General features: G+C 36.7%; 1 protein-coding gene across 1 annotated transcript in view; it reads right to left on the bottom strand.

Annotated features, from left to right (window-relative positions):
• The window catches only part of EPM2A (EPM2A glucan phosphatase, laforin), a 100,616-nt gene that overhangs the window by 44,388 nt on the left and 43,986 nt on the right, over positions 1 to 12,242 (bottom strand). The window contains exon 2 of the mRNA XM_068550946.1: positions 4,012 to 4,186. Within this exon, the coding sequence (XP_068407047.1) occupies positions 4,012 to 4,186 (175 nt within the window). The remainder of the gene's footprint in view (positions 1 to 4,011; positions 4,187 to 12,242) is intronic.

The following is a 12,242-nucleotide window of genomic DNA, read 5'->3' as shown; positions in this document are numbered from 1 at the left end:
ACACTTTGAATACTTTATTTCACTTTAATTCTATTGCAGAAAATTTGATTTCACACATCTAACTTTCACCAAACCCCTTTAAAACAAGCATAAAGACATTTTGTGGAAAATTAAACACATAAAACCCCAAGAAAGAGAGAACAGGAGGAAAGATAACAAAAAAAATTGTGGAAACTGTAAAGCAATTGGTTGATTACTGAATAATTTAGCAGACTGAGAAAAACTAAGTCCTAAGGCCAACACTGGAGAAAGCTGAGAACTGTCTGGAATTATACTACAGAATCCCCAACAGGCTCAGAAACTGGGATTTCCAGGTACTTCTGGATGTGGGTGAAAAGAATAAGGAAAACTGGCAAGTCTGTTTAGGACGCAGCCAGACCCTTAGACTCATCTTCCCACTCTCCTCAGCTGGGACACTTTCCCTCCCCAGTCCTGACAAAAGACTGGAGGTTTATTCTCTGGGGAAGGTTAAACAAGTCTCTGGACTGGAAGACACTCAGATAATTAAATGAAGAGCTCCCAGAAAACAAAATATGATAGCAGCAATTAAAAACTAAATAGTAGTGATGGATGATTAAGTAAGTTGAGAAAATCTGTTAGAAAGAAGAGAAAAAAACCCCCAAAGATATGCAAAATATAAAAGACTCAGACCAAGATTCCACTATCTGAATAACAGGAGGTCCAGAAAGGGAAATAAATCATCAAAGAAATAATTCGAGTAATTTACCTTTAAACACTTGAAATTGCAGAATTTGCAGAATTTACAGAATTAAAAAATCTACTCACTGAGAGGTTAGCAAAATGCATAAAAAGTAACCACATCAAGACATTCCATTATGAAATTTCATAATATTGAAAATGAAGACTCTGGCAGCTTCTCCAGAGTGGGAGGAGGGAAACTCAGCTCAAACATAAAGGGTTAGGAGCCATAAAGGCTTCAACTACTCAGCAGCAAACCAGAAAGCTATACATTCTTCAAAGAAGACTTAGACATGTGTGAACAGTTAGGGGGTGTTAAATGGAATTTACACAGGCATACAAATAAACATGTGGCATACCGATCTCATCAGAATGATGGCATAACTATGTTGGGAGGATTGAGCAATAGAGGGATGTCACTGAGGTTTGTGGGGGAAGGGGAAGAAAAAAGAGCTAAATTTTCATTTTTCAGGTGTGAAATCAATAAATAATACCAAAAACTAAAATCAAGAAGCAGTAATATAATCATATTATTTATCATTTACCTGAAAGTAATTAGCAGATAATCAGCTTAAAGATGTGAAAGTGGTTGCCTGTGGACAGACCAAATGAGAGGAGGTGTGGAGGCAGGGGGAGCGGCAGACTCCTCTTCCTAATAAAGCTTGTAGATCTACTAGATTCATCAAACATGCGCACGTACACCTTGAGTATGAAAGACTCATTTATATTCGCTAAATTAAATCTAAGTTCTATAACCCTTGGAAATGTAAAAGTAATGAAAAACAGGAGTTAATGGGTGGAAGTAGGTGTGGAGGAAAATACAGGGGCAGTAAATCTCTTATCTTACACAGTAGGAAATCAAGGGGCTGTCAAAAATGTACGAGTCAAGAAATAGAATTTTTATGAAGCTAAATAACAAAAATTTTTTTCATGAGCTTTGTAGGGATTGGAAGTGGGGAGAGAAGATAAGTGAGCTAAATTTCTCTCATGTCATAGAGGGGAATCAAAAGCTATTTTTAAATTGACATATTAACAAATAAAGTATATGCATATTATTTAAGACTTGGATTTAAGCTCCGGAAAAACTAACCATAAAATGGCTAAAAATAAACACTTTTGGTGAGTAGGAATGAAGGAAAGAATTATATTGAACCTTACTTTTCATTTAGCACCCTCTTTGGTGTTTGAATTTGTATTATGGCACATATTGTTGGCATAATAATTAAATAGACAAATAAATCTATTAATAAATACTGGGTGGGTCAAAAGGTTCCTTCGGTTTTTTCCATGAGATGGCCCTAGTAGTGCTTAGTTGTCTTTAACTTCATTCGAAACAATTTTGTTAGGTTGTATGTAACAGCTGTCATATCAGCATGAATTTTTAAAAAAGACATCAAAATTGGTGAATTTTTGTGTAGCCATTTTAATATTGAAGATGGAAGAAAAAAGCAATATTTTCGGCATATTATGCTTTATTATTTCAAGAAAGGGAAAAACGCAACTGAAATGCACAAAAAGATTTGTGCAGTGTATGGAGAAAGTGCTGTGACTGATTGAATGTGTCAAAAGTGGTTTGCGAAGTTTCCTGCTGGAGATTTCTCACTGGACAATGTTCCACGCTCGGGTAGACCAGCTGAAGTTGATAGCGATCAAATTGAAACAATAATTGAGAACAATCAATGCTATACCACGCGGCAGATAGCCAACATACTCAAAATATCCAAATCAAGCGTTGAACATCATCTGCACCAGCTTGATTATGTGAATTGCTTTGATGTTTGGGTTCCACATATTAAAGTTAAGCGAAAAAAACCTTCTTGACCATATTTCCTCATGCAATTCTCTACTGAAACATAATGAAAATGTTCCATTTTTTAAAACAAATTGTGACGGGCAATGAAAAGTGGATACTGTACAATAACGTGGAATGGAAGAGATCGTGGGGCAAGCCAAATGAACCACCACCAACTGCACCAAAGGCCAGTCTTCATCCAAAGTAGGTGATGTTGTGTATATGGTGGGATTGGAAGGGAGTCCTCCATTATGAGCTCCTTCCAGAAAATCAAATGATTAATTACAACAAGTACTGCTCCCAATTAGACCAACTGAAAGCGGCACTTGACGAAAAGTGTCCAGAATTAGTCAACAGAAAATGCGTAATCTTCCATCAGGATGACACAAGACCGCGTGTTTCTTTGATGACCAGGCAAAAACTGTTACAGCTTTGGCTGGCAAGTTCTGATTCATCCGCCGTATTCACCAGACATTGCACCTTCGGATTTCCATCTAGTTTGGTCTTTACAAAATTCTCTTAATGGAAAAAATTTCAATTCCCTGGAAGACTGTAAAAGGCACCTGGAACAGTTCTTTGCTCAAAAAGATAAAAAGTTTTGGGAAGATGGAATTATGAAGTTGCCTGAAAAATGGCAGAAGGTAGTGGAACAAAAGGGTGAATACGTTGTTCAATAAAGTTCTTGGTGAAAATGAAAAATGTTTCTTTTATTTTTACTTAAGAAACCAAAGGCACTTTTTGGCCCTCCCAATAATAGAGCAGATGATCACATCCTATCTAGTTTTATGTCTAGACTTGCACACATGTTTATTTGAATAATATTTTATAAAGAGACAGCAATTTTTGTTTCACAGCTGGTCTGTAGCATAAAAGATACAAATGCTGGGCTTCCCTGGTGGCGCAGTGGTTGAGAATCTGCCTGCCAATGCAGGGGACACGGGTTCGAGCACTGGTCTGGGAAGATCCCACATGCCGTGGAGCAACTGGGCCCGTGAGCCACAATTACTGAGCCTGCGCGTCTGCAGCCTGTGCTCCACAACAAGAGAGGCCGCAACAGTGAGAGGCCCGCGCACCGCGATGAAGAGTGGCCCCCGCTTGCCACAACTAGAGAAAGCCCTCGCACAGAAACGAAGACCCAACACAGCCACAAACAATAAATAAATAAATTAATTTAAAAAAATTGTATAAAAAAAGATACAAATGCTGATTTATGATATTTTAGTCTGGTTTCTATTTTTAATCCACTAAGTAAGTACAAAGATTGGTAAACTACTGTCTGGTCAAAATATGTTGATGCCAGGGTATATACTTAATAAAATAATTCTATAAAAAGGATCCTTCACATCTAGAACCAGAAAATCTCACACAGTAATTCACTGTAATTTACCTCCTCAAAGCACTGCAGGCCTATATAACCCTCCAAAGGGAGATGCTGCAGTTTTACACACAGTGAATATTTCCATTGTCCTAATGCTACCCTTGTCCTACTTCTATGCTTATAAACATGGCACTATTTTTACCTTGAATAATGCATGGCTTGGTGGCCTGCAATATTAAAATAGAAGTCTGTTGTGTGCTTCATCTCATTGGTGTGCCCAGTGGCCTCGATCCAGTGTCCTACTGGGAGACAATAAACACCATCCACCAAGTTGTTTTCATTATAAATACAGCAACGGTCGTGGTGAGGCCCATTGCCTAGAACAAGAGGAAATGACAAACAAAGCAATTACATCAATGTTTTGCTTAAACAGCCACAGAGTTGCTGATACAAAATTAATAGTAAGATGAAGATAAATACAACGCTGCATAATCTACACATTTCAGTATAAACAAAAATAGACTAGAGTAAGAGGGAACACAGTAAAAATTTGTAGAGTTACTTATGAATTTCATAGAGTCCTATGCTCCCTTTGAATACATGGATATTTCCAAAAGCATATTAACTCAGAATTTCTTGGGACCTTTCAGTGCCTTAAGAGCCTGTTGTGAGTCATTTTGTAGCCTGATAAGCTGCTGAAAAGGGTTTTTAAAGCCATTAATGTCCCTGCGCTGCATACTTTTATCTTCCTGGTATGCAAATTTATGACTAAGATCAGTAATAAAGTGTTTCAGTATCAGCTCAAGCAATAAATTTTAAAAAACAAATACATTAAGAAATAATAAAACAAATATCACATCCAATCCAGTTTGCATGTAAATCAGTGGTTAGTATTATCTTCAAATGGGAAAACTAAGTATCACAGAGATTAACTAGCTTGTCCAGGGTCACAGAACTAATAAGTGCACAGCTATCAGTAAACTGATACCCCTAGACCCCAACTTTCAGGCACCTGACACCTTCATGCTGTTTTCTGCCTACTTCACAAGCACCAAGACACACATCCTCTTTCCAGTGAGTGGAACAAAAGAGGCAGAGACAGAAGAACATGTCTCTGAAAACACTACTTGCCTACATCACAATTCTGCCCAGTATCAACTACACTAGTAAACAGACCTTTTATTTCTATGAAAATTGTAATTCGTACACTATTTTTATTAGCCCTTCTTATGTGACCACCCCATTTCAAATAATTCTTTTCCTTAAACTACCTAATTTCCATATATTGTCATTTATAAGAAAAACTTGTAAGCAAAATAAAACAGGAAAAGTCACATTTATTATGAATATGAAAATTCGACTCATTTATTCCTTGCTCTATCTTACAAAACATTTTACCTAAGGTTATTTGGCATAAAATCTATTTTAAAAAATCCTTAAGTCATTGGGCATTTCTTTAGAATGTAACCCCCTTCCATCAGATAGAAGGTACAGGATGGCTCCTTTAATAAATCACCATTGATCTTCCTAGCTCAGACTCCTCTTTTTCTCTTGATGGCTACAAGGCACTACACCAACTGCCCTACTAACCTTGATATTTAATAGACGAAAATCAAACTATACTAGCCATTTCATTTCTAGAAGTATATCCAACAGAAATACAAGATTAAAGAAAGATACATAGATGCATACATGTGTGTGGCAATACTATTTTAATAGCAATACGGTACACTACATAAGTTCATCTATACATTTTTCCACAAATATTTATTGAATGTTGACTATATGACAGGTATTATACTAAGTCATGCTAAAGATTTAGGTATTTCCCATAAGAGCAATGAAAAATTAAAATATTTTAAGCAGACAGGGGACACGACCACATTTCTATTTTGAAAGTATCTCTCTGGTTATAGAGTAAAATATTAATTCAAGCACAATGAGATTAGAAATAGAAAGTCCATTTAGGAAAATACTGCATTAACCCAGGAAAGAGATGGTAAAAGCTTGGATGTAGAAACGGAAAGGAGTGGGAAGATTCAGTAGGGAAAAGCCACAGGACTTGGTGATTAATTTGATATGGTAGGTGAAGAAAAAAGGGAACCAATAATGACTCCTAGGCTTCTGGCAAATACAACTCAATATATAGTGGTACCAGTCACTGAGATGTGAAATCTGGAAGAGTTGGAAGGAAAGATCATCCGCCTGGTTTTGGCATTTGGGGTTTGAAGTGCTATTTAGATACAAAAGGAGATGTCAAGTAGAGAGTTAGAGTTATTGATTTGACACTCAGACCAGAGATCTAAACTAGAAAAATAAGTTTATGAGTCATCTAAGTATAAATGGTAGTTGAGACAAGGATATAGGTGAGTCACCAAAAAAACCAATACTTTATACATTCTTTTTTAAAATTTTTATTTATTTATTTACTTTTGGCGGTGTTGGGTCTTCATTGCTGCGCAAGGGCTTTTCTCTAGTTGCGGCGAGCGGGGGCTACTCTTCGTTGCGGTGCATGGGCTTCTCATCGCGGTGGCTTCTCTTGTTGCGGAGCACGGGCTCTAGATGCGCGGGCTTCAGTAGTTTTGGCTTGCGGGCTCTACAGAGCAGGCTCAGTAGTTGTGGCGCACGGGCTTAGTCGCTCCGTGGCATGTGGGATCTTCCCAGACCAGGGCTCGAACCCATGTCCCCTGCATTGGCAGGCAGATTCTTAACCTCTGCGCCACCAGGGAAGCCCCGAGAAACAATATTGATTGAGAAGAAAAGGCTTCTAGAACCAAGTTTAAAAGCATCTCCACATCGAAAAGCTGGACAGAGAGGGATGAGCTTACAAAGGAGGCACAGAAAGAGAAGCTGGAGAGGAAACCTAGAAGTGAGTAAGTGAGGTGGGGGAGCATGACTGAAACTGTAAACATAGACTAAAAACTTGATGGATGCATGTCTGACTGTTAGCAGTAGTTACATCTGAAGAATGTAATTGGGATGGCAGGACTACTTTAAACTATTTTGAATCCATTGGATCTGCTACAAAGAGAAGGTATTACTTTTTAGTAATAAAAGAATACTATCTATGGCTCCTACTGTTCAGTATCAGAGACTTACGACAGTTTAAATGTTGTAACTTAAATAAATTTAATTGTTGAGGAGCTCAAATATACATAAGCTACGCTGCTGAAGAAAACTTATGTGGGTAACATTGGCTTCCTAAGAATTCTTCACTCCTAGAATTAGTTTTCTGAATTATTCATTTTTACACATACATGCTTTAGGAGAAGTAACAAGACACATCTGTCTCTCTCAGCCAGGGAGGTATCAGCGCAGGTGTAGGGGAGAGCAGGAACTCCCCCCACCCCATTCAGTAGTAGTAAGGAGTCCAATCCCTTCCGCTCTCAATGCAGACTGGGTGAGGAACCTGGGTAATGAGGTGGTACCTCCACTCTCCTGCTGGAGCAGCACCAGAGGAATCCAGTTAAACCAAAAGGGATTTGGTAAGATGCACGGTCTCCTCATATAATCCTCAGAATGTCGCGGCTTCAATAAAAAGTCACTAATGATATCAAGAATCACAATGATCTCAAACGGAATGAAACAAGAAAAGCTCAAAAGATGCTAACCTCAAGATGACAGAGATGTTAGAACTATCTGACAAAGATTTTAAGCTTCAACAATCCATGGAACACATCTGAAACAAGTGAAAAATCACAAAGTCTCAGCAAAGAAATAGAAGATGGAAATAAGAACTAAATGGAAGTTTGGAACTGAAAAGCGTCAGTATTAACAATTGAAATAATACCTTCAGGGGATAGGCTCAGGAGCAGAATGGAGGGGCCAAAGGAAAGAATTAGCAAGCTGCACGACGGAACAACAGAAACTACCCAATCTAAGCAACAGAGAGAAAACAGATAAAAAAAAAAAAAAAAAAAAAGGGACAGAGACTTAGGGACCTGTGAGACTATAACGAAAGATGTAACATTCCTGTAATTGGAGTCCTAAAAAGAGATGAGAAAGAGGGTATGGTGGAAAAATATTTGAGAAAAATTATGTCTCAAAACTTTCCAAATTTGCCAATAAGCATAAATCTACAGGTTCAAGAAGTTGCACAAACTCCAAACAGGGTAAACAAAAAGAAATCCATGCCACAACACATCATAATTGAATTTCTGAAAACTAAACGCAAAGAAAAAATCTTGGACGTAGCCAGAGAAAAATAACAATTTAGGAAAACAGCCATTCTAATGTCAGTAGGCTTCTCAAAAAAAATGGCTAAACAGAAGATCTCTATAAACAGAAAGGAAATTGTTGAACATCAGGAAAGAAGAACATGGTAAGAAAATATATGGGTAAATACAATAGACTTTCTTTCTCCTCTGGAGTTTCTAATAAAAATTACAATGCTCTCTGATGTGGCCCTACATGGATGTAGTGGAAATATTTAAGGCAGTTATATGGAGAAGGGCAAAGAAATAAAGAGGGAAATAAGATTCCCCTAATTCATGTAAACTGGCAAAATGATGAAACCAGTTAACTATGACAAGTTATGTTTGTATAACGTAGGTAAATCAAAACGGAATTCTAAAAAATGTTTAAGTATGAACCATATTGCCATAAGAAGGCAGAGAAAGGAAACAGAGAGAGAGAAAAAAAACCCTCAGAAACAAAAAATAAAATAGCAAACTTAAGTCCTAACATACCAATAATGTCATTAAATGTAAACTGTCTAAATACACATTAAAATACAGAGATTATCAGAGTAGATTTTTTTTTTAGTGAACAAGCTATTTGCTGCCAGAAGAAACTCACTTCAAATTATATAGGTTAAGTGGAAGGTAAAAGTATAGAAAAAAATGTACCATGCAAACATTAACTAAAAGAAAGCAGAAATGGTTATATTATTATCATGTAAAGTAGAACCTCAGAGCAAAGAAAATCAGAGATAGGGAGGGAAACTATATGGTGGCAAAAGTATCAGTCCAACATGGATGGACCTGGAAGGCATTATGCTAAATGAAATAAATAAGACAGAGAAAGACAAGTACTTTATGATTTCACTTAAATGTGGAATCTACAAAACAAAAAACAAAACACAGAAAAAGTGATAAGATGTCTTTCAATGACTGAATGATTTAACAAACTGTGGTACATCGATACCATAATTTAGCCAAAAAAAGGAATGGCCTATTGATAATGCAATAACCTAGGTGAATCTCCAAAAACTTATGCTGACTGAAAAAAATGCCAATTCCACATACTGTATAATGCCATTTATATAACATTCTTGAAATCAAAAAAAAAAAAAATTATAGAGATGGAGAACAGTTTAGTGGTTGCCCGGGGTTAGAGGTTGGGGAAGGAAGCAAGCAGGTGAGGCTAGAAAACAGGAACATGGGAGATCCCTGTGGTGATGAAAATGTTACCATTGAGGGAACTGGTAAAAGATACACAGGATCTTTCTGTATTATTTCTTACAATTGCATGTGAATATACAATTACTTCAAAATAAAAAGTTGAATTAAAAAATAAATAAATCTTGGTTTGTCTGTTTTTCCCAAATAGACTGGAGAATTTTTAAGTTTCCAACTCACTTTCTTTTCCATAGGACTGGCCTAAGAGTACAATGTATAACACATTGTTTACTACCGCAGTGATTTACACCTAGAAGTTTAGTTGACTTTTCCAGGTCTCTTCTACCTCATAAAGGAGTCAGTTGGCTGTGCTGTAACAAGGTTAAAGGAGTAACTTCTTTGGAGGGGGGATGGGGGTGGGGAGGGAGCCTGTAGGAGGTGAATTATCTGTTCCATTGGAGACGCCCATTGCCAGTCATTCATTAGCATTAATTTAAAATAAATAAACATACAAACAACTCACTGAGGCAGGATAAACTAACATGTGTTATTGGCAGAAAAGTAGAAAAGGGTTGGTTTAATTAACAATAAACACCTATTTCCTTAGAGCAGATTTGGCCATAATATTATTTGTTCACTGAGGCAAGTTAGGTAAGTTAAAATAAAGCAAGTAAATGTGAAGGAGTAAGAGGCCTGCTTTCTGGCACTCCAATTAAAGCCCGAGAAGTAAGAAACCTCAAAAATTTATAAACCTGGACTAACACATTATTTTAAATAGTTCTATAAGTTTGAAAGTTCAAGTTACAATGACTTTATTTTTTATAAACTCAGAAGGCTTGAAATTATATTGGACAAGCAAAATCTATTGGATAGTGTAGTCTACTTAAAATTAAAATTCTAATTATTTTGCATACGTTATTTTATTTGAATCTATCCTCTTTGGAGTTTAATTACCTTGCAGTTTTTATTTCCAGCACACGAACATCAATTTTGAACCTAACACATTAATCTCTAATTTTAGCTAGTAATTCACCCAAATCAGATCTCTCTCATGCCCCATCTGTTACTTACTGCTTCAGAAACTATTGGTGCATAAAGTTGTACAAATATGGTATAATCATTACCAACTCTGGTATTTTGATTTTCTGTTCCAGTGGCAAAAGCAAAACAAACTAAAATGCAAAAAATCTTTTTGTTCAACCAACTGCCTCTTTGAGAGAGTGGATCCTGTTCCACTTGAGCACTTTGGTAAATTGCAGTATGCAACGGTAGAAAATAGCTGAGTTTGGGAGTAGCAATGGGAGACAGGTAAACTGCATGATAGAATAGAGGACACAGGTGCGATCAACAAAGGAGAAGATGGGGGAAAAGGGTATGAAGATTGAGAAGGAGAAGGAACGGTGAGATGGAGAAAGAGAAGAGAGAAGGCAAGATGCAGCTGGCAAACTACATAAAGTGAAGTGATCAAACACATTGGTCATGAGACCACCAGAGAGCAGGTAAAAGCAAGCATTTTAATACTTACTTTGAAGTTGTTTGCCTTTCTATAATATTCCTCTCCACTCCTCCCAACCAACCTTCAATATAACCTACTGCATTCACACACAAATTTCTTGCATGGAGAGAGAGAGAGGATAGTCCATTAACGAAAATTTATTTAAAAACTCAATTTCTTGCCTGTGTTGACGATGTATAACAGGGCAACAAGAAGCTTTATCTGCTAAGCAGAGCAGAAGCAGGAAAGCAAATGTAAATCCTTACAGGAGGATTTAAACCTTCCCTCCTACACAGGCATCTTAGAGAGGGTTCCATCCTCCCCAATCTATAGGAACAGGGACTTAGATAGATATACATAGATATATAGATATATAGATGTATAGATATTTAGATATATAGATATCATAAGGAGGAAGACCACAGTTAAAATCTAACTTATGTAATTATACAGTCTTTTCAAGCTTTCAGAATCTGTACACACACAACAAAGTTAAATTTTAAGAAAGAAAACAAGGAAAGCTAATAAGAAAATAATAAATAATACAAGATTTAGGAAGAATATTTTGATTTACAAGATTTTTATCTCATTTGATTATAGGAACGCAAAAGCCTTAAATGCAAAGAGTTAAGTAGACAACACTTCATGCTAATGGTAAAAAAATTAAATTTGGGTAATGAAAATTAGGAAATCAATGACTACCTGTGGGCATGAATAAAGTTCTATACTAACTCAGGTAGGTATGTAGACAAGAGCCCAGTTCCTGTATAATAATACTGCATTAAAATAATAGGAGGTGTATATAGTCAAGTGCCATGCCAAGAGTTAAAGCTAAAATAACTCCTAGGAAAAATCCAATACAAAACAATCCAACAAATTCAGGAAAGAGCTCCAACAGTTTTGGTTTAAAATAATTATAATGACTACAAAGACACTTAGCAATGATGAAAATAGGAACTAGCTTTAGAGATAATAAGGTTTTTCTACAATAGATACGAAAATATTATTGTTAAGGAGGCTAGAGTTTGGAGGACCAGAAAGGAAAACATCAAATGTGACAGGATGATTATGGTAATGAATCAAACATCTGACTCAGGGGTGTGCGTGTGTGTGTGTGTGTGTGTGTGTGTGTGTGCGTGCGCATGTGCGTGCATGCATGCAAATATGTATATGTGTGTGTGACTGTCTTTCAAGGTAAAAAACTGATTATTATTGGTGATTGTTATTTTTATGGTGAATAGTAAGTTGAAATGTGATACATAAGCATCATCCTTTCTGTAAATCTGTACACTGTCTAACCCTTTCAGTCAAAATTTAGACAATTACTTGATAGAACCACAAGTCAGGGGTCTCCAACCTTTGTACATAATAGGTCTGGCCTGACTTGCTCTCATTAATAATCAGACTTAAAATGATTCACATATTCTTCAAATTCTATGAGATGACAAAAGTCCTTCAGACAGTTGTTTAGTAGGCAGGTGTGATGTGTTGGTTCTCTCAAAGGTGAGCTTGAGGTGTGCGGAAAACAGGAACAGCAGGAGTGATTAATAAAGCTTAGCCTTGGGTTCACTCTCTACCAAGTCTCCAGAGGGGATCTTT

Source organism: Eschrichtius robustus, chromosome 9 (genome assembly GCF_028021215.1).
Source record: "Eschrichtius robustus isolate mEscRob2 chromosome 9, mEscRob2.pri, whole genome shotgun sequence".
In the NCBI taxonomy this organism is placed as follows: Eukaryota; Metazoa; Chordata; class Mammalia; order Artiodactyla; family Eschrichtiidae; genus Eschrichtius; species Eschrichtius robustus.
Note: the sequence above shows the minus strand (reverse complement) of the source record. Positions and strands in the feature narration are given on the sequence as shown.